The 27,588-nt window shown below is 40.7% G+C and overlaps 1 protein-coding gene across 2 annotated transcripts in view; it reads left to right on the top strand.

Annotated features, from left to right (window-relative positions):
• The first annotated feature begins 1,607 nt into the window (after window positions 1–1,607).
• The window catches only part of TESK2 (testis associated actin remodelling kinase 2), an 84,410-nt gene continuing 58,429 nt past the window's right edge, over window positions 1,608–27,588 (top strand). The window contains exons 1-2 of one of the 2 annotated variants that reach the window (XM_055814890.1): window positions 1,608–1,829; window positions 9,726–10,029. In XM_055814890.1, coding sequence (XP_055670865.1) covers window positions 9,808–10,029 — 222 coding nt within the window. In that variant the 5' untranslated portion in view covers window positions 1,608–1,829; window positions 9,726–9,807. The remainder of the gene's footprint in view (window positions 1,830–9,725; window positions 10,030–27,588) is intronic. The other variant, XM_055814889.1, reaches the window with a different exon arrangement.

The following is a 27,588-nucleotide window of genomic DNA, read 5'->3' as shown; positions in this document are numbered from 1 at the left end:
TAAATTTAATCAATAAATTGCAGAGTGGGGATTTCAATCCTACTGTAAGGATAAATCTCTGCTCAGTATTATTTGTAGAGTTGGTGCTAACATTTCAACATGAAACTCCCTCAAGCACATTTTGGATTGAGCTGAAAAGATTAGATGTAAACTTAACGACAAAGGATAGTGGGAAAACGTATTACTAATATAGTATAGCAAGGCTGAGCGATGTGTTCATGTCTGAGACCCTTTTTAATTACAGCTCTGCCGATTTTAACTGTTTGGGATTTGGTTGTTGTACTCAAGACTCTACAGCAAATTAACTTTGTTCTTTGAAGTTTTGGTAAAAATTTGCCAAAGATGAAGTCAGGGAAAAAAAAAAATCAGTCCCTTGCCAATGTAAAACAAAACCAACCCCCCCTCACAACCACTTAATGGGATGTTCTAGTCTTGCCATGCTTTGGAACGGATACTTAGAGTTTGGCCGTGCATCCTTGCAGGAAGGAAGGTATCTTTTTCTATACCTGCTACAACAGGGTGCCTACATGTGGATAAGCCATAATTTGAAAAAGAACAATTTGTATGTGAAAATCACAGACTTATTACAGCTTGGCAGTCAAAACCTCAGCATAGTTGAGATGCACGAAGCAGGCTGCAGGCAGGGACCGGGGGGGCTGTGCTGGGGGCTCGCTGCAGAGTGCTCCTCTGCTGTGCCTGACACCACGGCTGGGCTGCAGGCGGCTGGACAAAAAGGGAAGAGTTCGTGTGTAACGCTGAGGTTGCAGGGCCCGGAGGGAGGAAGAGACCCGAAGCGGGGATGAACTCTGGGGGAAGTGCGGTAACCGGAGGCAATGACAGCCGGGGCGCCGCCATGGGGCCCAGTACGGGCACCTTAAGGCCGGGCGCTGCCCACCGGTGTGCCTGGCAGTCGGGGCGCGGGGGAGGACCGGCGCCGGGCCGCCTGCGCTGCCGGTCAGCAGCTAGGGCGCAGGCCCGAGGCGGTGCAGGCCCAAGGCGCGGTGAGGCCCCGCGGGCCGCCAGGCGGCTCCTCTCGAGATGGGCGGGGGTCACCGCGCTTCCCGGACGGACAATCGGTAGTCGGTAACCGGCTGGCGCCCAACCCCAGAGGCCCCGTCGCCGCCGCCAGCTCCCCTCAGCACCGCGCGCGGCCTGCTGGGGCCCGGCTCGCTGCCCTCCGCCGTGCCCGACCCGCTGACAGCTTCCCACCCACCGCTGCCTATAAACATACGGCGATTGGCTCTTCTGTCAGTCAGTCACCGCGCACACCACGCTTCTATTGGCTAATTTCCTTATTTGTAATCCGCCCTCAGAGGCTGGCCAGTGAAAGCGAGGCGCCCCTAGCAACGCCCCTCTCTCTTTCTTGCCACTGGCTCCCGCTCTTCTCTAGGGCGTTGCTGTCTCTCGTATGGTTGGCCAAATTGCCTGCCTGTCGAGTGGCTCACGACCAATTAGAAAGGGGCACTCACGTGGACTACCTGCGAGCCCCTCCTCTCGGCTTCCCCTTCTCCATTGGTCGGGAGCCACCGCCGTCCTGCCTCTCCCGGCGCCGATTGGCTGCTGGGCAGGGGCGGTGCCCGGCCGGCGCTGTGGGCTCCGGACGCGTGAGGAGGAGGAGGCGGGGGCTGCGGCCGGGGGAGGAGGAGCCGCGGTGCTCACGGCCCCGGGTCCCGCAGCTGGGCTCCCGCCTCACATGGGACCCCCTCGCCTGCCGCAGCGGCGGGGCAGAGCTTCGCCGGGCTGCTGAGGGGCCGGGGGTTGGCCGCGGCTGGGGCATGCGGCCATGAGAGCCCGCGCCGCCCGCAGGCCCTGCTGGCGCCGCCGCTCAGGTAACGGCCGGCGCCCGCGCGGCGGCTGGGGACAGGGCGCGAGGGGCGGGGGGGGAGGGACGACACACGGACGCGTTTCTGCGGGGCAGCCGGCAAGGGGGGGGGGGCGGCTGGCGGGACGGGTGGGCAGCCCCCTTGAAGGCGCTGAGGGAGCAGAGGAGCCGCTCCGGGGAAGGGCACCCTCCTGGCGGAGGGGAGGGGGCAGCCGGCGGGTCCCGCCGCCCCCCGGGCGCTGCGGTGCGGTGCGGGGACGGGTGCGCGGAGCGGCCGCGTTCCCCCCGCGGGCGAGCGGTGAGGGGCAGCGGGTGCCGCGGCGGTAAAGCCGGCTGCAGGAGCCGTGCCCGGATCCGGGAGCAAGGGTCTGCCCCGAGAACGGCTGAGATCTTTGCCCCACCGCACCGGGGTTGCCTTGAACATGGTCGCTTTGCCAAGAGGTGTGAAAGCTTGGCTCGGGTTTTGCTATTTGAAGTGCAACCCTGTAAGAATACATGAATCATGGTTTAATGACAGGCTCGGCTGTTCAGGTGGATGTATGTGCATATGTGTTTGCTTTATGGCCTTCAGATGAAAGGCGCTATATAAATGCAGATGATTGCTCTTAATGTTGCTTTCCTTTGGGGGTGGGAACTGTATTTGCTTGAGGTATAGGGGGCTTTCCACTTGGATATTCTGATAGGTGGTACCGTGATAGTTGAAAGGTAACATTTCAAGACCTCTGACTTGAATGTTATTTAAGTTTATATCTTTCTGTCTGTCCCCCTAAAAAAGACTTAGAGCTAATATTTATGCTAATTTATGAGAAGCCTTTGTGCTTCAACTGATTTTTTTTTTTTTTTTAGTAGAGATCAGACTTCTAGCCTATTTTATTCTCTGCAAAATTGATAGACACTACAGTTCTAGGGACTTAATTAGGCAGTGGAATTTACAACCTAAGATAAGACTTTTTTAATGAGAAACTCTGATATGCCCAGTGGACTAGCCATAAACCTTTCTGTTTAGTCATCATCTTTGGAAATTATTGTTGCATACTACATCTTGATATGCCAATAAAAATGTCATTTTCTGACTCTTGCAGAATTATACTCTACAGCTGGAGACATGGCTGTGTAATTCCATTGTCCTTTGGTTTGTCTTCACGTAAAACTTGCGTGCAAAACACGGGTAGCTTAAACTGAAGGCAGAGGGGTGTGTTCCCTGTACCTGGTAGCAAGTGCATGCTCTCGTGCATTTTTTGCTTCAGATTGGTTTTGTGTTGTTTCATTGGGATGTACAGCAGGAGATAGGGATGGAAAAATCCTTGTTTCAGTGCCTAGCATTTTTGTGACAGTGGAAGGAGAAGGTTGGTTCAGATAAGGTGTTCTGGTGGTATAGGCCTCCTGTAACCTAATTATACCCTCCAATTCTTTAAATTTGTTTTTGCCATTATAATTCTTTATGCAAATGGTTTCATAAATTCAGGAAAGAAATGCAGGGTTAACGGAGGGGACTGTTGCTTCTGTGTTGGCTGCAGAAAAGAGTGAAGGTTGTGGTTCACTTGCATCATAGGTTCCCTTTCTGTATTCTTCCTGTAGCTGAGAACCATGCATTTGCACAGTGGCAAAGCTTTTTGTTGTATCCTTGCAACATGGTATCTTGCAGCCTGGCACAAAATTAAGCACCCTTCTAGGCAAAGTCAAAAAAGGTCCGTGTTCATAATTTTTTTTTTAAAGCTCTTTTCCTGCTTATTGGTTCCCTAACGTATTCATTTGAAGTTATGTATTTATCAGTAAGTACATCTACTAATCAGCAACTGTGCTGCACTGGCTCCATCTGTTGTCCAGTTGCCAAGTCCTCTTTCTGACTTAGATAGTAAGCTGCTTTGCATATGGGCCTGTCACTTTTTCTTAAGTTGAACACCTTTCTGGTAGTGGCTAAGCCACTTCTTTATGTGACTGTCCCATTGGTTGCACTGGAGAACTGTAATAGCTCCAGACTAAAAAAACTGAGAATGGAGTTGGTTGAGATGACTTAGCTTTTGAAGGCTTACTTTGTATATTCCAGGTCCGTGGTTTCCAAACTGAGTTACATGTTTCCCCTTGGTACCAGGGTGCTTCGGACTGATATGTAAATACCAGTGGTCTTCAATGTCTCCAATCTCACTTCAAAAATTAATAAATTAGTCAAGACTCTGTTTGTGCAGCTGGTACCTGAAGTAAACATGGTGCTGGGTGTTTCACCATAACATGAAGCCATGTCCACCACATGGACTGGTGTTTCAGCTGTATTTTAAGGGTGTATTACAGAGTGTCTTTTCAATATTTGTGGGGATGATACTTTTAGCTGGAAAATACAAATCTTGACTGCCTTGTGTTATGATGTATAAATATAAAATTGTGTCCAGGAGAGGTCAGTCAGGTATGAAATTCAACCTGCTTATTTTACCTTCGTCCCTCCATCAAAAGCATTCATGTTCTCTTTTCTTGATGTTGCTGTGCTGGGCTGTGTCACTGGCTGCATTGAAACAGCAGAAAGTTACTTTATGTCTCCTGTGACCCCCCGCAGTGCTAATAGAGCTGTCAGCCCTCAGTCGTAAACCTGGTGCAGAGGCTGAGGGGGAAATTCCTGGATTATTAAAATGTTACAATACCTGTTGGTATCGGAAGGCTTTGGTTCCCTTTGTGTTTCTCAAGAGCTAAGCAAATGCCAGCCTGCTGACACCTGGAAGGCATGAGCTGCTTCTCAGTGTCTTTACTGAGCTCTGTTTTGTTAGGCAAGGCAAACATAATATATTAAAATTATCCATGTGAAGCTGCAGCTGTGTATTGTACATGATCTACTCGAGTGATTATTTAACTCTAATGGTGCTCTGTAGCTAGGCTAGAGTCTGTCTGCACTGTGGATTGGAGTGACTAAAACCAGGCTAGGAAAGGAATGGATTTTTTTTTTTTTGCAAGGTCCTTCTGAAGAAGTTTAGTTTTGTGTTATAATTGGACCCTAGAAACTGTCGGCAATTATATTATGGGCGTAAGGATCAAGTGGTTTTCTGTTTGTTTGTTTGTGGGTTTTTAATACACCTCCCCCACCCCACCGTTATATTTGCCTTCTAAATACGTGTCAGAATTTATGCCTATGCTTGATGCAAATATTTTTAAACCTACAACCTTGGCCCTGAATCCTAAGCTCTGCAGTAAGTTAATGGCTTGTCTCTTACTGGTTGCAAACTTGGCTACAGTCACAGAATAAATGAACTGTTTGTTTCAGTTTAGCCTCTTGTGGCAGTTTGTTTGCATTATAAAACCACAATGCAGTTTAGCAGACTTCCAGTTTCTGGAGTGGTGTAAGGGCTAATGCAGGTCTCCTCTGAGGAATGTCAGCCCTAGTTGTGTGGGAAGCTTTCACTGTGACAGTACTGGCTAGAGCTAGGAATTATTGCCTACAGGGGAGATGAAATTAAAGCAAAATGTTACCTACATGAAAATGGGAATTTCATGTTTGAGTGCAGTGTCGTAACTAAGACTGTAAACTGGACCTGAAGTCTTATCCTGTAAAATTAGTCAAAAAGACTTCAGCTTCAGGGTGAGCTGGGCCAAACAGCACAAGCTCTGGTACTTGTAGCTACCTTGACTGTAAACATTTGTTACTATCTTTCTCCCGAAGACTGGAAGCTAAGTTAGAGACAAACCAAGGAACTTTCCTCTGTTAGGAAAGGGGATGACAGCAGTTGAGAACAAAATTGTGGAATGCCTGGTTTGCTTTACTTGTTTAGTTTGATTTCTTGTGTTTCCCTCCCAAACATTTTTATTTTTTTTCCCTCCTCCTGGGTAATGACCTCAAAATCAATTCAGTCTTTGGAAGATTTTGTTCTTTACATTCCTTTGAAGCTTTTCTGAAATTTGCGCATTACTACAGTGAATTCCACCCCCCCCACCCCCCAGTTATTATTTGGTTGAGTGACACTTGCCAACATAATTCCTTCATGTTTTTGTAGTGTTGGGTTTTGAAGCTACATCAGACTATGAGTTCTAATAGTTAACTCTTGGCAAATGACTTATGTCAAAGCTTTGGCATCTTGTTCTCCAGAAAACCTTTTCAAATTAATAACATGCATCCAACAGATTTATTGCTTTCCAGGCTGAATGCCTAGTGACAGTCTTCTGTGTCTAAAAATGGTTGTTGTTGTTGTTAAGGCCATCTTTTAGGAAATTGTGAGGTTGACATTTGAGTGCAAATATGCACACATTTATAAAGATACTGGGGACAGAAGACATCTTAGTAATGAATGGAAATGTTTTTTGGAAGGATCTTGTTTTATACCCTCAGGCATTAAAGGGATGCTGCTAAAGCTGAGAAACCTTACCCATTTTTATGTCTATGAAGTATAAAATGTTAAGTACTGGCTAATATGTCACCTGTTTTATGTTGATGTGTGGCATGTAACTTGATGTGCTGTTTTGGGGATTTGCAGGCTTAGGCATTGTTTTCAAAGCCAAACCTCTAATTAACCAAATAAATACTGATAATATTTTTATTTATAGTAATTTCTAAAGTTAAAAAATCAATGCATTCATGCAGTGGAGAAACGGAACTTGATATTATATTAGGATAGATACTTTTTTTCTTCAGGGTTTGTTTTTCTTAAGCCAGGAAATCAAAATGTGGTAGGGCATGTGGGAAACATTCTGAAATTGTGCTCTTCAGTAATGTAATAAATGGATGAGTAGGGCAGGTGTGCATTTTGAGAAGTGTACTTCTAAATTTTTTTTTTTGTCTTGGTGGAGTTGAGTGCATTTGTCTTGTTAAAGATGTCAGAAAAATTGGTCTGAAAGCTGGGAATTTATTGGGAATTGTTTTTTAGAGGGTTCAGGATCTTTTTTAACTGGCTGTTGAGTACAGCTTAAGAGTTTTTAAACTGAGCTTTAATATGAAAAAAACCCACCCAACAACCTTGTAGTTGGTTGCAGGATTTGCAGGATAGTCTTGGGTTCTGTTCAGTGCACTTTAATTAACTGTACAAGGTAGTAAATTAAAGTACCTCTGACTGACTTGACAGTCAATTAAACCTTAGTTGATTTCATTGAGGATGTGATCATTAGTGTAATTGGCCAAAATGACAGGAGGCCCACTTGGAACTGTGCCCACTTGAAATTTTCCTCTGATTCTGCATATGCAATCCTGGGCAGAATACTAGACAAATGGAGCTCTAGCCTAATAATTTCCAAGGCTTTCGTGCCGCTGTCTGGAAAGGAGGCAAACTCTAGCAGGCAGAAATGAAGGAATGGCTTACTTGGGAATCCAGATGGCAAAACCTTCTGGGGTTTGTCTTGTGTGAAGTACTTTGAATATCTTCTTTCATTGTGGGATTTGTATAGAGTTTTGCAAAGTTCAGCACATGATTTCAGTCAATAGAATGTGTATGTGTGAGGGAGATTGTTGTTGTTAAATAGATTGAGAGGCTAGGTTGAAACTATCTTTTTTAGTTAATGGTATCCGGATACTTAAGGCAGAATTGGGCTTCTCCTCCTGTTTAAGATCCCTTACCTAACTTGGTATCTTCCTCTAGTTAAAACATTGGCAATCTTCCCTATTTTGTTTTTGCATATATCTTGCTTTGCCTGAGAACTTAAACTTACAGTCCTGATTTACAAGTTGCTCAAGTTTGCTGGGCTGCAGTGTGGATGTGTTGTTCCACTAGATTTAGCAGAGGTGTCTACAAGCTCCAGGGTCCACTTCGTATGGTGTTATTGTGATACTGGAGTGTCAGACTGCATTTCTGGGGCAAATGCTTGCTCCCTTCTTTGGAAAGTGTCTAGTACATGTGGGTGCCACTCTGGTGCAAATAAATTCTAAAAAATTGTTTCTTCAATTACAGCAGGCTTTCTGGTCAGTCTCCAAAGATACTTGCATCTCCTGTTCCAGAAAAGGAATTTTTAACACTGTGGTTTCTTCTCTGTCCTTCTTGCATAGACAGTTCTTTCTTAATCTCCTTTAAAGTTAGCCAAATGATAGTTTGTCCCTTTCAGATCAAAAGGAATTATTTAAGCGTGCATTGAAAATTCCTGGGCATCGTCTCTATAGCTGAGGAGGTTCGCTGGGCTACTTTTCTCACCTGGGGGAGACAGAACATGCTTTGCCTTCCCATGGTGCTTCTGTACCATTTTCAGACCTTCAAGGCTCATGGGGCAAGAATATGAGGTCAGAAATTGGATCCTGATCTTCTGTGTGGCAGTCAGCCACACCATAATGTTAGGTTATGTAGTGCTATCATCTGAAAAGTGCAGTAAACTCATGCGTATGGGAGTCTGCATATAAAATTCTGTATGTGGGATTTGATAGAGATTAAATTTTCTTAATCAGGCCCTGGTAAGACTCACTTATACCCACTAACTCCCATTTAGAGAGGTAAGTCTTACTTAAGATGTTTGCAATAAACACCCTTGAAAAATACAGAGGGGTTTTTGTTTTTTTTGGTGGTGGTGTTGGTGTGTGTTGGGTTTTTTCGTTTTTGGAGAGGACAACTTCAAACTAATTCCACACAGTTGAAAAAAGCTTATTTTTGAAGGAAGGGAAGGACTATGTGTTTTTTCTGATGTGTTGGCACAGAGCATCTCTGAAAGATATGCTGCATACAAAGATGGGTATAGCAGCACTGCTAATATATTCAGAGGACAGCTGGTGTGCCTCTGTTTTTTGAGATGCTCTTCAAATTTAGTGTATTGTTCAGGTTCTGTACATCTGTGTAAACAGGAGTATAATTGCCTGCTCCCTGCTTTGTGATTATTTTGTCCACCATTATTTTTTTGGTTTTAACTTTATTGTTTCCTTCCCCTCCCTCCAGTTTTTTATTCACCCTCGGGAAAGAGAAATCTGTCCTCCTTGTGACTGCTCACTTTGTTCAGGTTTTGTAGGGGCTTATCAAATTGTTGTAAATGAGCAGTTAAGTGTGGAAAAGATGAATAACCTTTTAAGTCTAGGGTTCAAAGAAAAAAAAATTAGGCTACCTGTCAAAGTTGACAGTCCAGGCTGAATTTGATGGGCTCCAGAGTCATCCAGATTACTTCAACATACTTTTTTTTTTTTTTTTTTTTTTAAATTGCCTTACTGTTGCTCCCCCCACTACCTCCCTTTTCCCCTTTTCTCCTACTTGGCAAATGTAGCTTGTTTCCTGTGTTTTCAGTTGAACTGAAATTAACAGAGCTTTAAAAAGTGTGTGTGTAGAATTGTTCTGGCAGCTTCTTATAAGAATACTTTGTTTTTGTAGCAGGATTGCTGATGTTTTTATAAATTTGGGGGCTAGATCTTTAGTGGATATAAACTTGTCTTTCTGCCATTTAAGGAATTGGTCTTGGAATGCTCATAGCTGGAAGCTTTAAAAACAAAGGTTTTGGTGCTTCAGCTACTGTTATTGACAGCTAATAATTTTCCTTATGGCAAATGAAAGTTGATCAGGTTTTTATAGTTGGGGATCCCTTGTTCAGTCACTAATGTGAAATGGTTTCTTGCAATAGCAGTGCATTGATCACCAGCTTCTACTGAAGTAAAGCAGAATGTTACACTTTGTGGGTTTCCTTCTGCTTAGCTGCTTGCTTTAGCAACCAGAACTTAAGTAAAAAAGAAAAGGGTGGTGGTGGTGAAAGTTGTTTGTTCACCAGTTAAATTTTGCGTTCCAAACCTATTCTTGTAATAGCCAGAGCATAAGAGTATTTCCATGAATCTAAATGAAAAGTTCATTAAATTGTCTGACTTTGATGCTGTGTGGTTGGTTGTGGTGGGGTTTTTTTCGTTTCTTCATGCCCCTACTTGTGTATCTTCTGGGTTTTTTTTTCTTATTCCCTTAAACTGGTATAAGCTGTGTTTGAGTCCTATCAAACTTGTTAGATATATTTCCAATAATGGTAATCTCAATTTCTTGTGTTTTAGGATCCCACAAGAGTAGAGAAGACAGCAAATTACCTAAGATGTGAGAAGTCCTCCCTTAGCAAGATAAAACTTTGTTTTCAAAATGGACCGAAGTAAGCGGAATTCAATAGCAGGATTTCCACCACGCTTGGAGCGTGCTGAAGACTTTGATGGTGGCACTGGAGGAGAAGGGACTGCTTCCCAGATAGGAAGAGTCTGTACCTCTTCATACAGAGCCCTGATAAGTGCCTTTTCCAGACTTACTCGTCTTGATGACTTCACATGTGAGAAAATTGGCTCTGGTTTCTTCTCTGAGGTGTTCAAGGTGTGTGTTTAGTTCTTTCCTCGCTTGATGTTGATTGCCTCATGTTTGGGGCTGAGAATGTATGAGAGTAGCAGCAGAAGTACTTTTCACTGAAGTCAGCTGTTCTTTTATTTACTTTAGTCTGGATGAGTGAGTGATGAAGAGCTTGTAGGTCTCAGATTTTTCCTCTGTCACTCTTCCAGCTGCTTTTTATCACTTTTATTTGGGGAGTTGCACAGGTTATTTGGGAGAAACAAAAAGCTAAAAAAAAACCCAACAAAAAATTGGTTTATCTTTTGGTCTGACGTGTATTTTTGCATTCACGTAGTGTATTAAACACCAATGGCTATTAGTTCTGTCATATGGAAGTGTGAACGTCTTTAGTTTTAGCTAGTTTTAGTTTTGTGGGATTGTACTCATTCATTTGGTAGTCTTTGCCTCCCAACACTAGACGCATGTATTAGGAGATCGATACGTGATTACTGAATTTGAAACCACAAAATTTATTGCACTGAAGTTAAATACTATTAGTTGCTCTTCTCTTGTTTCCTTTGCTGTTTGTTATGCAATGCCTCTAACTCAAATAATCAGAGATTAGTTTGAAGTAAATAGTTTGAATGAGAAAATCTGATTGTTGGTGACTTGCTGCTATGAATCTGGGAAGTGGATAAGATCTTTGTAAAGCAATTTGTGAAATTATACAGGCAACCCCAGTTTTATAGTGCTGGTGATATTTCTGCTGTTCTGACTGCTCTGGTAAGGTTAGAGGAATAGGGCATTGAGTTGACTTCTAGGCTTTCAGGCATTGCAAAAATAATTTTTCCTTGTCCTAGCACCTGACTTTAAACAAAGTTATCCTCCAAATTATTTCCATTTCAGTGAAATGCCAGAAGACTTTATCTCACAATATATTATGTCCATTCTGTGGCACTTTATGGTCTTTTCTTTAAGAAGTTAAACGGAAAAACCTCTTATCCAGCTTTCTTGCTGTGAATAGGTATATGAATTAGAAAATGAAAATTATTTTTATGTTGCTTTAATACCCAAAGGCATTCAGATCTCCATATATACCTCTCTCCTTGTGTAAGGGCAAGTCACTCCACAGAAGTTTTTTTGTTTAGCTAGATATATGAAATTAAATTTCCACTAACACAAGTTTTTAACTCTTTCAAATGGGCAGATATGAAGAATTTTATTTGGGGTGTGTAGGAAACTTGATACGGGTCAGCTCTTTAAAAAGCCAGCTTGTATACCAGTTGAAAACAAGGTTGAGGTTGTTTGGGGTTTTTTTATTATTATTATTAATTTATTTGTTTTTTTCTTATTTTCCTGCTTGGAAAACTTTCTGTAATGCATTTTGTAGCAACTGTCTTTGTATGCAGACATTTCTTAATGTGAAATGAACTGATTTTTAAAGTCCTGTGTGCCACTGGAACTCATTTTTACAGCTTTTATGGTGAAGCTGCTGTGAAGTATGTAAGAGTATAGATAGACTTGGGTCATCTCTAAGTAACTGGGAAGTAACAGACCTTGTTTGTGTGAGTTTCAGAATTCATGTTTTGGAGTAGTTTTGTCTTGGGTTTATCTCAGTGTTGCTGATTAGACATTGTGCCTTTTCCTATTCTGTAAATTCAGGATTTAGCCCTCTTCTTAATATTAGGCTTTTCCAGTGCTTGCTTTACAAATTTATTCTGTTAGTGGTATTGCCAATCATATTTATGTTGGGACTTCAAAGAGTTTTGTAGTTGAATAGCTACATACTTTGTGAATAGACTTACTAGAAATAGATGTAATATTCTACCATGCATTGGTGAGGAGCATCACGGAGAAGCACCCTGAGGCAAGGTGTTTGTGTATCCAGCAGAAAGGTATGGTATTATTGATCATTAGGAAACACAAGTAGGTGGGTGGAAAAAGTGGCTAAAAGTAAAGGTAAATTTCCAGCGTTCATAGTAACTGATTTACTAAGAATACCTTATTTTAAGAGAGAACTTGGTTTAGTCAGGTAGTGGCATGCAGAGGTAAACAGCTGTTAGAGATCTTACATTGAGAGAAATCTCTGCTACCCGGTTTACCTTCCCGTGCTTAAATAAGTCTGCTAACTTTAAAAACCTTCCCCTGCATCCCCTCTTTCAGTAAGCTAAACTTGACATCACATGGCCAAGTCAGTCCACAATCAGTGGCATTGCTCTGAGAGCATGGCGGTAGTCTGAGTATCTAGTGTCTGTTTTCCCAGAAACAACCACAGACCTCCTGCAGGGAGACAAGGAGTGATAAAGCCTTTTCTTTCACATCAGTTTCAAACAGGGTCTCGCTTCAGTTTGGCACAAAGGGGTGAGACTGCATTATGACCTTATCTTAGATGTAGTTCCATACTCATTTAAGTAGGTTTCTGTTCTGCTAGTTTATCAGCCTGACCACCTCTGTCATTAATCCTGCTGTGCTGATGATCAGATTTCACGCAAGAACCTTGATGTGCTTCCAGGAAGGAGAGCCTCATGGGGTTGACACAGTTGAAGTTCAGTCTGATCTGCAGGCTCCCAGCTATATGATTGAACTTGAGAAAAATCCAGGATAGTTCTAGACTTACTGCATAAGCAACTTCACAAGAGCCAAGAGCAGGGAAGCCTTCCCATTAAATTAGCAGAGGTGTCTCAAAAACCCCCATGTCACCAGAGCTTTTTCAATTATGTATTTGTCTATTGTTTTGTGAGTATAATACTCAGGGTTCAGTCAAGTGATTTAGCAAAGAACACTTGGCCTGTTCTGAGGGTTTGGGATGTTTCTTTTGCTATGTAACTGACAATTGTTTTCAGTGATAACTTTCCCCTCCATCCTTTTAAAAAGGAGTTTCCGCAGATATATAGTCTTATCACAGTGGATAGAAGTTGTTTTCTCTTAGCTTAGGAACAGGAGTACATTATAGCTTAGATGTATATATTGATGGTCATGTGTGCTATGAATGATCTTTTACTATTTCTATTGCACCTTGTGATTTATTTATAGTTAAAGTATAAAAAGTATTAAACTAGCATTTTGATTTTATTAGCTGTCACTGTAACACTTCAAATCCATGTTCACCAGAATACTGTTATAACTAATATAGAAAAACTGAACTTTGTCAAACTATTAGCAGTCTAGTTTGAAACAGCTGACTGATTAGCGCCTGTTCTAATTTTCAATGGCAAGTGCAGCACACTGAGGTTTGTTTTTAAGATTGAGCTAGGTAAAGACTTTATGTAAATTAACAATGCCCAGCCATGATCCCAAACCTTTAAATTCCTAGCTGTGAAAATCGGTAAGGGCTGATGGAGCTATAAGTAATCATGGGGGAGAGAAGCATTACGCTGAAATAAACACCATATTAGGAAATGGATACTATTAATTATAAGATGTGTGTTGAAACAGCAGTTGTACTAAAATCCAGAATCTTTTTCTATTCAAATATACCTTCAAATTCAAAGCCAGTACTAAATATTCAAGTTGCTGCAAAATTCCTTCAGGTGTTCTTGTTGGCTCTGTCTCATGTAGCTAAACTTTGAGGAGGACTGGAAATACTTCAACACTTTGGCTGAATGTTAAAAATAGACTTTTTGCATTTTTTTCATGCATATATGAAAACAAGGATCATTGATCCGATAGAGAATTGTGCAAATTCAGTGTCCCGTGTGTTTGCATGTTGGCAAGTTTGTGTTGCTGTACAGATGTGATCACTTGAGAATTTGAGGGTTTTGACTGCTGAGGAATGGTGAAGTTTTTTGATATCCAGAGAAGAATTCATGGTTTTGTCTTGGGCAGTTGTGGATGCTAATACAGTTGTTCCACAGCAGACATTTCTCCTGTTTTAAATGCACCTAGTCATCTAATTAGCAGTACTGTCAGAAGATGATTCAGGAGGAGGGAAACAATTTATCTTTGGATCACTGATTAGCTCTGTAGTGCAGGGATCGCTGCTATTGTAATGGTGGGCTTAACTGTTGAATTCTCCCCCCTCCCCAATAGCTAGAGAGCTGACACATATAACAGTGAGAAAAGTAATCTTGAAAGATGCATCAAAGCCATATGAATAACAAGATAGCATGAATCTTGGTGTTAATATGACATGGATACCCTTGAGAAACACATGCTGGAAATATATTGGTGCTACTCTGGGTTGTGTAGACTCCATAGCCTGTGGAGCTGGCACTATCCAGGTACAAGGCTAAGTCTGAATACAAAGAGAGGACAGTGTACTTTTGGTTGACTTAACAAGGGGAGTGGTGGGTGCAAATAAGTCAGTATCCTCAGGATACTCATGCTGTATGTGCTTATGCTGTAAGGCCTCCTATTTGAATAACCTGGAATGATGGTCCTCAATTCATCAATCAGTTATTACTCTGTATTTTGTATGATCAGATCTATGTGCCCAGAGTTTCAAAAGTGCTGACTGATCAGGGAAGGTGTGCCTGTCTAAATGCATACCTTGTGCCTGAGGCTAGGATCCTGTTTCTTGTATTTATTTAATGTCTTCAAGGTGCCTTAAAGATAAGCAGCATCCAGCTGTCTAATGTGAAAGGAGAAACAGGGCTGATGTGGAGTTGTGCTTAGGGGTAGTGTGAAGAACATATATAATTGGTTTTTATCACATACTTTTAGTGTACTTAGGTAACAGAACTGCCAGTTTTATCTTCTAATGTACACTATCTAGTATCATTTAAGTTTTGTATAATTTATGATACTGTGTCTCTCAGGCACATTGTCATGCTGGTGGGTTTGATCTTTGGAACATCTGAGGTAGATCTGAGAGGTACTACTGGTACGGCTTTCCCAAAGCGAATCACTGAGGGCTTTTTTTTTTGTGTGTGTGTTTGCTTTATGACTTTATTACTATTCTGCTTGATTAACACCTCTTTCTGTGTTTGTCTATAATTTTGCAGGCCTCAAGGAGTCCGGTGCAGAAATGTTTGATACTGCTTTCTTTTGGCCTCTGACCTAGGTTTGATGGAGCTTGCTAACTAGAATTAACAGTGCAGAGTAAGAACCATACAATAGAGTGAGGGACTAACTTCTAGAACTTCAGGTGCAAAAGTTCCGAGAATAGGCAGGTCACTTGATCAAAAAAAATAACCCCAGAAACCTATCTGTCTTGGTTGGCATGAATATCTGTTTTCATGTTGTATTTGCCCATTATGTCTCATGCTTAAACTGTATGGTTAAAAATAAAAGCATTGTGGACTTCTCAAACAGTTAAGGCTTGGAAGAGTTATTAGGTCATCTATGCACACACTGCCACATCAAAGGTCATTATATGTCACCAGTAACTGGTATTTTGTCTACAGCATATACTGATGCTATGTGCAACACAGGTATATACCCTCTCCTTCCCGTTGTATTTTTAATTTGGTTCTGAACTGAAGACCTCAAAGACAGTATTATAGATTCCAGTGCTCAGTGTGTAATCTCACTGTTGTAAATTTGTACCTAATTTGAAGTCTCTGGACCTGCTAGTCCACCCAGTTGCTCTTTGTATTGTTTTGGCTGGGCCAGTGTCTTTTTAGTACCTCTTCTTTCCTTCCTATAAAACTTTATGTACATTATCAAGTTAGGTTTTGACCCTTTTGGTGTGTTAAGTAGTCCTAATTTCTAGCTCTTTCCTGTCCCACCCCCACCCTGGGAATGACCTAGTTCTTACAATATAGATTTAAGTCTTTCCAACATCTTTAGCTTTTTCAAGTGGACATCCTAACTCAGAATGTCCTAGTTTTCTTCTTAACAGTGACGTGTAAAAATTACCCATTTACTTTGTGTCCTAGTCTTTTATAGTGCACACTACTTGTTATCATAGCACGTTAGTACCTTACGTTTGATGGGTGTGGGTCTCCTTTTCTGTAGCCTTAAATCCTTGTTTGTAGTGTTTGGGTTTGTTAATTTTTACTCCAGTGGACTTAAGATATGAAGTGGCCTTCACTACTTAGTGAAATAACATGAACAGAGTAATGCTACAAACACAGAAGTTTCAAATCTTTCAGAGTGGCAACTTCCATCAGTGAGCTGGAAGTGAATGTGGAATATTGAGTAACACGAGGCCTCGTCAAGTTCCTCTGGAAGCTCAGTAGAAGACTTCCCTATCTTATGCTTATTTGTCGTGTACAACTGTATCTTGAGCTACCATTAGGCAGACTTTAATCTTGTTGTAGGGGGGTTGTGGCATGAAGTCAGATGTCTTATAGAAATCTGTGTGTTCATGTGTGTATATTGCTACTGTAAAACATTTATACAATTAGCTTAGTGAACTTACAACCTAATTTCAATGTAAAGCTAGGAAGGGATGTTGTAAGAACTACTACAGTATCCTTAGCTGAGCCAGGCTTAAGTGTGTGTGATCTGTTCTTGGCAGCTATTTTTTACCTGTCCTTTAAATTTCCATTATGGAAGATTCTAGAACCTCCTTTGGTGTGTCCAGGCCGTATTTTATTATTACTGGGTTTTTTAACTATACTTTTATAACCAGAACTTCCCAGTTTGAGTTGTTTCTACAGCTGGTCCTGTCTATTTGCTTATTGACTCTACTAGCAACTCATTACTGGCAGAGGGTTCAGTTTTCCTGTGGCATTTAGTGATATATCATGTCAACAGAGGCCTTTTTCCAAGAGTAAAATGTCTGTGAATGTGTGGAAAGAGGGAAGGAGATATTTGAGTAGTTTTATAAATGAGCATGCAGAGAAGGGAATGCCAATTCGGATTAGAAGGAGAGGATGACTGCAAAATGGACATGGAAAAGGTGCAGAAAAAAGCGGAAGAGAATCTGGAATTCGAGGGAAGGGAGCTGCTGCTTGTTTTCAGCCCACGCTCAGCAAAATCCCATTGGAGGTGGTTTTGGAAACCAGTGGCTCAGAGTTTGCAGTTCTATACAGTGCTGTCTGCAATCTTTATTAATGTGGGTTCTAACAGATAAGCAGGCACTACAGTATTTAAACTACTAGTGTGTTCTAAAGCTAAATGTGAGTCTGTGCATTATTGCCAGTCTTTGCAGAGTGGCCAAGAATAGAACTGGTATGGAGCTCCTTCCTGCAGGACAAGGCCCCAGCACATTCTCGGGACTCTACAAGCAAGTTCTTCCTGTCTCCTCTGCGTGCACCCGTTTGCCACGTAAATGGGAAGTCAGCCTTCAGGACTGTCAAACCTATACCTTCCTCCCTGAATTCTTTTAAGGAGGAAAGGGGTTAAATGTCAACATAAGTCAAGAAGATTCTGGGCATTCCAGCTGGAGACAAATTTTTCTTAATCCTAATATACCCTTTTGAATACTATTTAAAAACTCTCAACATGAACACTGACAACAGGAAAGAAATTGTTTCTTTGTTAATGCCAAACAAGGGCATGAATTTGGCTCTTAGTACAATTCTGGCTTTTGCTTTTGATCTGTTTCATTGCTTTGTCACCAGACTTTAGGTCAACATTACATTCATCAAGGTGACATTAATATCTTCATAAAATTAATTAATAGGGCAGAATGTTTATGTGTCTTTCATGTAGGGGAAGATAGGAAGACTAATTGTGTGTAGGTGTTTTTGTTTATGGTAGCTGTTGTATATTTAGTATTGCAAGAACCGTAGCTTGCTTAACACAGTGCATGTATGAACTTGTATGGTGTCCCCAGACTTATGATGCAGTAAGAAGAGTTTTCCTCTTGTCATTAGCAGCATACTGGAGATAATTGCACTTACTTTTTTTTCCCTGGAAACTAATTCTTGCCCAGTAGGCAGAACTGCTTTCTGCAAGTTTTGCTTATGTCAGGCTTAGGCATTTTTATTACTGTTTAGGACTTCCTACCACACTGTACATTTTCGTATGTTTTTCTTTGCTTTATAGATTTGGGAGTCAAAAGCATAGGGTTGGAAAAGACTTCATGTTATCTTGCTCTTCATCATTTTGTCCTAGGGCAAAAGCAGCTTTGTCTGTCGTTCTTCATGGACATCTTCTTAATCTATTCTTCATAGCTGATAGTATCTTCCATTGTAAGTAGTCTCTACTAACTCCCAGGTATCTCTGAAGAATCAATTGTAAAATTGGTAACGAGCAAGAGAGCAGTGGTTGCATTGTAAGTCACTGTTGTGGTTTAACCCCAGCTGGCAACCAAGTACCACACAGCCACTTGCTTGCTCCCTGCCCCCCATGTCGGATGGGGAGGAGAATCAGGAAAAAGGTAAAACTCATGGATTGAGATGAGAACAATTTAATAACTGACATAAAATGAGATATTATGACAATAATAATTATAATTCTGATGAAAAGGAGAGGGAGGGAGAGAGGAATAAAATCCTAGAGGAAAAAACCAAAACAAGTGATGCACAGTACAATTGCTCATCACCTGCTGACTGATGCCCATCCAGACCCCAAGCAGTGATCAGCTCCTCTAGGCCAACTCCCCCCAGTTTATATACTCAGCATGATGTTCTGTTATGGGATATCACCTTGGTTCGGGTCAGCTGTCTTGGCTGTGTCCCCTCCCAATTTCTTGTGCCTCTCCAGCCTTCTCACTGGCAGGGCCTAAACAACTGAAAAGTCCTTGACTTAGTATGAACATTACTTAGCAGCAACTAAAACCATCCGTGCGTTATTGACATGATTCTCATAGTAAACCCAAAACACAGCACCTTACCAGCTACTGAGAAGAAATTTAACTATCCTGGCCAAGTCCATGACAGCCACATGGGACTGAAAAACCTCCAGCAGTAGATTAAGCTACTCTTGACTTCCTGTGAAGACAACGTGCATCAACAAGCCCCTTCACCTGGTTTTGCTGGGAGGGCAGAAGATCTTTGCAGAGGGATGGTGAAAATCTCCGGAGGAAGTGAGAAAGCATATGAAAGATTTGCTTTCCATCATCTGTATAGGCTTTCCTCATACCTTCTCTATTTAGAATGATTGTCATTTTGTCTTAAGGAACAAAATAGTAACACTGTTGATTTTGGAAATTTGAAGTACAACAAAAATATCTTTCTTCATAACTCATAAGGAAGTATTTCTGGTATTCAGATTAAAAATATTCTGAAGGCAGCACTGAAGTACAAGTCAGCTGATAATGTGTAATTTCACAGGAAACCTCAAATCTATCTCATACTTTTTCTTTGTCCTGACTGCTTCAGTTTCAAAGTTCTCTCACTTTCTAAAGTGTTGTGAGCATGCAACGTAAGGTTTGCACTAGGAAAGGATAGTCTTTGATTGCCTCTAGAATTAGCAGTCTGATCAGGAGTCTGAACAAATGTAGGTGTTCTTAAAAAGCTTTGTAAAATATTAGAGGTGAGATCATACAGTATCCTTGATATTTGTGGGACTATTTGATAGGCTTAAAAGGTGTTTTATTTTAGCTACCCTATAAAGTTTTTTTTTTAGGATACTGTAGAATAGTATGTATTAAATACTTTTTCAGCTTTGGATATTTGACTTTTCTGAAGTTGGAGAACTGTAACACTTGTCAATACATGGGGGAAAAATAAAGAATAAAAATTGGTTTAATAACTAGAAAAGTGATTCAGTGAATGACTTGAGTCTTAATGTGTTTGGTTTATAAAAAATGTCATTATAGTGCATAAATAGTCTTACAATGAGAAAATGGTTGTTTGAAGAGTACTTCAGTGTAGTGAAAAAAAAGCATAATAAGAATTGTGATTATCTTTAAAAACCAGAAATTGTCTTCTCCCTGCTGTTGGTTCATTAGTGATATTTTTAACCATCCTGGTTTTTTAGAATTTTCTTGATTAATCTTTGCAAGGTGTTGAGAAACTTTTAGTTATCAACAGTTTAAGGCCACCAATTTTGGAAACTAATGGTCTAGACAATTGGATTTTTTTTTTTCTTTTTCTGAAGTGTTTGAATTTTTCTCCTTGAGATTGGTGTTGCTACATCAGGCAAAATGAGATACTTTAGGCTCTGCTTATGGCATATAGTGGCAGAAGAAGTTCTCATAGGTAGGAAAATGAGTAGGGAATGAGTAAGTGGATTATTCTACATATTGGTTACGCAGATTTAATATGTGGTCTTGTAGGCATGGGGAATATACCTTGTGACAGAGAAGTGACACTTGTTTGAACAGTGTGTGTCTTCCCTCACCCAGATGTGGTGCATTGTGCCTCTTTAAATTTCTTCCTTCATTCTGTCACAGTGGGATGGAGCTATTGCAGTTGGCACTGCTCTCCCAGTTTGATGTGATACCTGTTAGGAAAACAGAAAATCTTCTTGTCCTTACATGCCTTTTGGTTTCATTTCTTGTTTCAATGGGATTCAGTTTTAAGCTGAAAATTTTCCCCTTTTGACTAGTGGAGGAAACATTCACCTTGCTCAAGATGACAGAAGCAAGATATTTGGTCTCTTATTTGAACTTACAGTATTAAAACGTGCTGCTGTTTGCTTGGAAATACAGTCACTCTGTATTCTATAAACTGGCCAAGAAGGCTAGAATAACTTTGAAACTTCCTTTCAAGCTCTTGAGTTATATCAGCTAGGTGGTTCTACTCAGTCTCTTTCTGCTTTGGTACTTGTCAGGAGTAGGAAGAAGCACCATTGTGGAACTGAAATGAGGCATAAATTGAATTTCATAAAATGAAACCTGAGGATACTGGCTCTTTCTTAGAGCTCTGCTTTGAGCAGAAATCTTGTAAGTTTGCTGACACCTCACACATCAGTGTGAGACAAATCCTTTTGGAACCCTTCTGCTGACTGCTAAGATGATTTGTATGGTAACCACTAAACCAGACAGTTGTCTTCCTCTTGCTAATGATTTTTTGGTTATTGAGGTGCCAAGTTGCTGTCATCCTAGTCTTTGTCACTTAATTAGCCAATGCTTTTACAGGGTATAGGCTGTGGGGAGAAGTAGTAATAAATAGGCCTTACGCCAACGGATCATTAATGTTGGAATTAAAAACCTAGTCAGCATTATTATTCTTTATGGATTGCACAGTCGGGACAAAATACCTCATTCCCACTCATGTGTGAGTGTCATTAAAATTCAGAATCACCTATCTGACTTGCAGTGCACTCATATTTATTAGAATTGAGAATGCTTTGAAATACAAGGTGGAGTGGAGGGCTAGTTCACATTTGTTATCTGAAACAAGTCCTGATTTATTTATTTATGTATTTCCTGGGTAGAGGTCTTAAGATACCCAATGTTATAATCACCTTGTAACATTAGCTGAGGAAACACTGGGAGTGACTCAAAAGCTGTGACCAGGTAGCGCATCTAATGAAAGCTTTGCGTTTTGTTGTGGTGTTGAAAAATTTTAAAACCTGATTTCTGTAATACTTTTTCCTACAGTCTTATTTGGCATTACCACAAGTAAAGTCTAGAACTATGCTCGTGAAGGAAATTAAAAAAACAGGGGAATGAGTTTTGCTTACACTATGTTTCGCTTTCTTTGGTTTGGTCAGCCAGCTTCTCTGCTGAAGAAAGAGATTCTTGGAAAACATGGCAGAACTATAATTATACCCTGAAAGTGAAGGGCTTGTTTACTTAATAAAAAGCCAGAACAAAAATCACTGAAACAAGCTTGATGCTAAAGGAATACTCAATCAAAAGAAAAAAAATTAATTAATATTAATATGAAGTTGTTCATTTTGAAATGTACTTATCACCTGTTTGGAAACTTGGCCTCTTCTACGTCTTGTTGAGCAGCTGATATGTTAATGTCTGAGGTAAGTTGTCCTCACAACTAGAGAGAATGCTCACAAATTCTGTCAACAGTAAGGGCACTCTGATACCGTAACAAGTGGGACCTTGCAATAAGAGATAACCTCCTGGTTGGATTTTGTGTTTGGTACAGTGACTGCTGTAGTTCAGAGTCCTTTGGGCCTTTGATTTTCTTCAGGAAGAAAAACTGTGCCAATCTGAGTATCATTGTGCAGTTTCCCAGGGGCAAAACAAACGGCAAGGTTCCCTTGGCACAGAAATGTTTGTGTGCTTTTTGTCTTGTTTTCCATAATAATTTCTCAAGCACAGTTAAATGATCAGTTTAGTTTTCTGTTCTGGATGGAGATGCACTGGGTTGGCAGCTCTGGGATTTTCTGCATTTTGCCAGCTGGCAAACATGCACATTTGTGTAAGCTCATTCATAGCTGATACTGAGAGACAGGTGCTGATTTACTGTTCTTCAAATAACTGTGCTGGGATATGTCCAGTATTAACATGACTGTGCCTAGAGAACACAAGTGCATCACTTAAGATCATTGTGACACACAATTTATTTACTGGTACTGGGAGGGGAGGGAAGTTAAATGTATTTCATGATGGATTTCACTGCCCATGTCTGGAGAATGTGTACGTGACAGTAATACACGTGCACGTGTTACTGACTAATATGAAATCTAAAAATGAAAAGTGAAAATTATTAGTGATGGCAATAACAGAAAAGAGATGATGTTTACAGTCTCAGAATCCATAGGGAGCGCTTCCTCATAGCCGCTTAATAGCCGTTGGTAATGACTAGAGAAAGGAACTCCAAAACCTGTATGATAGGGATTCTGTGAGCCTTTACTGCTGGAGCGGTTGGGAGTTCTGTATCAAGTCATCTAGAGCCGTGCTGTTCCCAGCAGCTGCTGAGGCTGTATCCAAGTTATAGGGGCTCCCTTCTGTCCATGTGAGCTTCCAGTGCCTGGGAGTCACCGTGGCCACTGACCCACTCTTGCTGTGCTTGCCACGGCCCGAGGGCTCTGCAGGGCCCTTTGTGCTGGGCAGCGGCAGCAGGGACTGCCCTGCATGGGTGGCACCTTCTATTTGATGGCTTGTTGGATTAGGGGTTGAGGAGAGGACAGAGCTATGAAACATCCACTGGAGTAATCGATACTGAGACAGCATTTCTTTGTTAACTAATCCATAGTTGACAATACCTGTAACACTGAGTCATGAACAACAGTTTGTCACTTTCGCGTCAGCTCCATGCAATTCAGTCCTGCAAATCCAATTCTTGTGCTTCCTAGCTTTTGCTGGCAATGAGACACCTAAGAAATTGCGTGGTATATTTAATTAGCTACTTTTTTACTAGGAGAACTTTAATTCTCAAGAGCAGCAGTTCCATGAAGGCTTAAATAACAAGAACTACTTAGAGCTTTTGGTTTTGACTATAGCCTGAAAGTTACTAAATGTAGCAATTTATAAAAACTTTAGTATCCTCAAGAAAGCAAAATGTAGGTCCTTCATACTCCCTCCTCTCTTCTTACTTGTGGTTGTGGTCAAGTCCTAGTGCTGTAACTGTGATTATGGTAGCAATAGTTGTATGCCAGCGGGCTCTGCTCTGGAATGTGAGGTTGACTTCCTTACTCATGCATGGTAACATTTATTTGAAAGATTTATAAAGGAAATGTAAGGAAATTATTTCTGCCCAAAATAAAACTTTCTCTCAAGGTTCCCATACAGTTTTTGAAAACAAATCAAACAAATGTGCTTGATGAATAGCAGCGATGACGACATTGGTACAGTGAGGGGACTGTGTGCTTAGTACCAAACTGTTAATATACTGTAAAAGACTGAAGGTGCAATTATATGGCAGGAAAATTCAGCCTAAAGTGTTTTTTTGCTTCAAAAGCATCTGCAGATTATGTAAATGCTATCATCTTTCCTACAGGATAAACCCATAGCAACATGGGAAATATTTAACCGTGTGTGTGTATGTATATATATAAAGGAAAATAAGACACAGATACAGTATCTGATTATGTATTATCTTTGGATGTTACAATAGTCATTTGCAGATACCAGACTTCCAGTAGGCAATAGATAGCAGGCAGGCAGCAATATCACCTCCATTTTATAGATACAGATTAATAGGGGATCAAGGTAAGTGAAGTAGCATGCCCAGGGCTGTTCAATGAACTGATGATAGCTAATATTAAATATGAAGAATAAGCTCTCTGTACTGCAAATTTAGTATTTCTTTTTCTTTCCTGACTATGACATTAGACTTTGGTATAAAGTACATGGTTGAGCTATATACTGAGGCTGTGGCATAGCAATGCTGTTCTGCATCTTCTTGCCTAGTGCTTAAGAGGTAAGTCCATGTTCCTTCTCTTAGGGAAGTTTGTATGGTTACATTCTGCTGAACTAGCTACAAAATCAGTCAGCTTCCCCACCTGGGCTGTGCCTGTTTGTCTCATCTCAAACTGGGGAACAATAATCCTCTGATTAATATATGGTTTCTCTCAAAATATGACTTTAGCCTCTTTTTGCCTTTGATTTGAATGCGATCAAGTTAATGGTAGAGAGATATAAACAAATTCCTATCATTAAATGGTTTGTTTATAATAAATGAATGCCATGTTTGGGGCCCTGATTCAGCATTACAGCGGGCAATGAGAAAACAAAATACAAAAGAAAAATTGAGAGGTTTTTGGCACATACAAATGGATTTACAAAGTATCAATGGTACTTCTGTTTCACTAATTATAAATTCACTTTAGTTTGGCAAAAAAATTTGGAGAATTCGTTTGACTGTAGGTGTGGAATATGCTGTAGTAATTGAACTTGTTACTTTGCTGAATTGGTGAGGCTGGAAGTTACTAAACTTGTCAAAGTAGGATCTTTGTTTCTGTAAGAAATTTTGCACAATCGTTTTTAGTAATAGAAATTAGTGGAGTCAAAATTGCTGTCAGGCTTGTGAAAGGTTTTGGGTTTTGTTTTGTGCGTAGTTTCTGTACATCTTCTAAACCTGTGCTAAAGCTCTTGTAACACATGCTGACTAGTTTTGTTTGGCAAAGTTTTGTTGTGCTTGGCGGGCTTCTCTCTTGCTGCAAGAAGTAAAGAGTATAGTGACATTATGTACTACTACTCTGAAAGCAACCACAACCCAATCGGACTCCCTAGCATCAACATAGCAGCTTAATATTATCTGATGTATTTCTTTAAGCTTCTATTTGTGACTGCAAATTTTCCTAGTGACGTGAGATTTTTGACTTGTTACAGGCATCACTACCATGCATATGTGTATGTTACTGTGGGTATATTTTAATGTTTCGAAAAACATTTGAGATTCCACTGTTTGTTAACAGTGTGATCTGAGCTGAAGAACAGGTTTGTCTTCTCAATTAAAGGGAGCTTTCTTCAATCAAACATAGAGTTTAGGCATTCTTTTAATGCATTCATCCTCAAGGCATGAATATATGTCTGTATGAGTGTGATGACTTGCTGGCTTGACTGTAAGACTTGAATAAAATGCAGCTGACCCTAACTTTTTTTAGGGTTCCTTCTGCTGTCACAGCAAGGAAATAGGCTGCTTTTGAGAGAAGTTTGGCATTAGAGCCAAATGCTGGTCAGCTTCAGTACTGTTTCCCTGTTGTTTAGTAGGGAGTCCTATAATGTAGTCAATAATAATAATTCTCTTTAATATTAGTTCTCTCTAATAATAATTTTCATCATCTCATGTGTCTCACTGGCTTTATTGTCGACTCAGTCAAAATACTATATAGCATAGTTAGTGCAAATGGCCTAGAAGGGTGACTAAGGTAATGTCTTCATCTATTGTCATTGCAGGAGAAAATACTTGCAAATCAGATGAAGACAGCCGCTTACAGAAGAGATTGATAGAAGGTGGCTTATATAAATAAAAAGCTGTTTGACCTTTGCTGTATATGTCACTAACATGAAGGCTGCAGGCTGAATGTGGGGGAAATATTTGAGTTGGTGAGTGTAAGGCTGGTCAGCCAGTATCAGTCAAAATAGTATGTGCAGCATTTTTATGAATAATGTAGTGAGCTCAGAAACAGGAAGCAAACTGAGGGAGGGTCATACATTTGGACTACAGAGGGCTGCTTTTAAAATGGTACTTTGGGCACATGGCAGGAAAGGTGAAGGTGAAACGGCCAGATGAAGACTGAAATGTGTGAAAGAATGATGGAAGAACTGGTGTGGGTGCTAGAGCTCGGGGGGCAGTGTGATTTTATGTAGAAGGCTGTATAAGTAAAGATCTGTAAATGTAATCAGGCAGTGAGGCTGGATACTGGAAGAGGGGATGATAAGGAAAAAATAGGAAGCAATTAAATGCAGTTTTGGAAGAGAATAGTGGCAAAATACTTCTAGCTATATAATGATGATTTGGAAAATAATGAAAATGCAGTGAAAAGCTAGGGGCAAAGCTGAGAGCTGTATTGGCAGATTTATAACATCAATATTGGGAAATGTTCTTCAGATGCTTATTCTAAGGCCACCTGGAAAGGTACAGTTAATACAGATTAAAAAGGCCTTGTGAAAGATGAAGTCGGCTAGATTTTGGCTATTGCTTAAATAGTCCTCCGCTTCAGTTCAGGAAAAAAGTGGAAGTAATATAAATGTTTGGATTTTCAGAAAGTCCTGACATATCTAAATGACTTAATAAATAATTATCTAAACAACATTTATTTTTTTAATAATAAATTTTCAGCTTGCTGTGTAGCTATGAAGTTCTTAGGCCCACCAGTTTTGCAGGATACTTCTCATGTGAACTCAATACAGCATTTATATAATGGCTCGTTCTTTTGAATGTGAGCCCTGCTCCACCACTATTATGAGATTTCCTTCAAATCTATTATTTCTGTATCTAGATGTGTGACTTCCTCTATTTCTTGCTTTCTTCTAAAGGAAGGGGTAAGGTCCAGGAGCAGAACATGATTTGGAGACACAGTGAACAGGCAGGCCATGCAGCTAGCCATAGCCAGGTCAAAGTACTTACAAAGTACTTTGATCCTAGAAGAATCAGAGTGCAAAGGCATGGTTTAACTGCCTGCCAGCAATAAAACAGAGAAGCAGTATCTGGTTACTGTGACCTCAGAGATGGAGATACATAGGTAAGCAGACTGAGAAGAGAGAAACGTGTGCAAAGCAGCATGGGAAAACAGCTGTAGGATTATCAGAATATTTCTAAGCAGAGGCATGATCACCCAGACATCGTTGAAAGGTTACTTGCTCTGATATGCAGGGAACCCTAATTAATAATAATGTCAACAGCTTTGAAAGCTTTAAGGCAGTCTGCCTGTTGCATCAGTGAAAGGTTTGAATTGCATGAGTGAATCCCTGTTTATGTTGAGTATACAGGCATATGCCTGAGGCAAACTGCCTTTTAAACAAATGTTAAATTGGATCAGCAATCTTTCCAAAATACTTGCTGGTTTTTCCTTCTGGAGTGGTCAGGTGGTTGAAACATCACTTCCATCCTTTCATTGCACAGAGTGGCCTGGAAGGAGACAAAGAATTAAAACTAAACAGTTTGGCAGGGTTTTGGCAAGGGATGCCAAAATAGACTCGAATTTTGTCTAGGGTATGACTGACAGGTAAGTAGGCACAGAGGGTAGTGTAACTGATAGCTCCTTCTGAGTGGATGATCTGGAGCTTGACCAGGACCTTAAAGATAGGACCTGTCTGTTCCTTTTGGCAGTCCATTTCTGTCACGGAAATACTGTTCGCCAGCACCGATTCAGAGAACACAATTAGCCTTATGTATAATCAAAGTGATTAGCATTGTGTTCCATAATATATATAAGCTGGTATTTGATTTTATTCATAATAGTGGGTATTGTCTTCTTGAGAAGATGCCCTCCCACCTCCAGTTCAGCTTCTTCCTCCCTTGCTAGTGAGAAAGG

Source organism: Falco peregrinus, chromosome 10 (genome assembly GCF_023634155.1).
Source record: "Falco peregrinus isolate bFalPer1 chromosome 10, bFalPer1.pri, whole genome shotgun sequence".
NCBI classification, from domain to species: domain Eukaryota; kingdom Metazoa; phylum Chordata; class Aves; order Falconiformes; family Falconidae; genus Falco; species Falco peregrinus.
The sequence above is the reverse complement of the archived record's forward strand: the minus strand, read 5'-3'. Positions and strand labels throughout refer to the sequence as shown.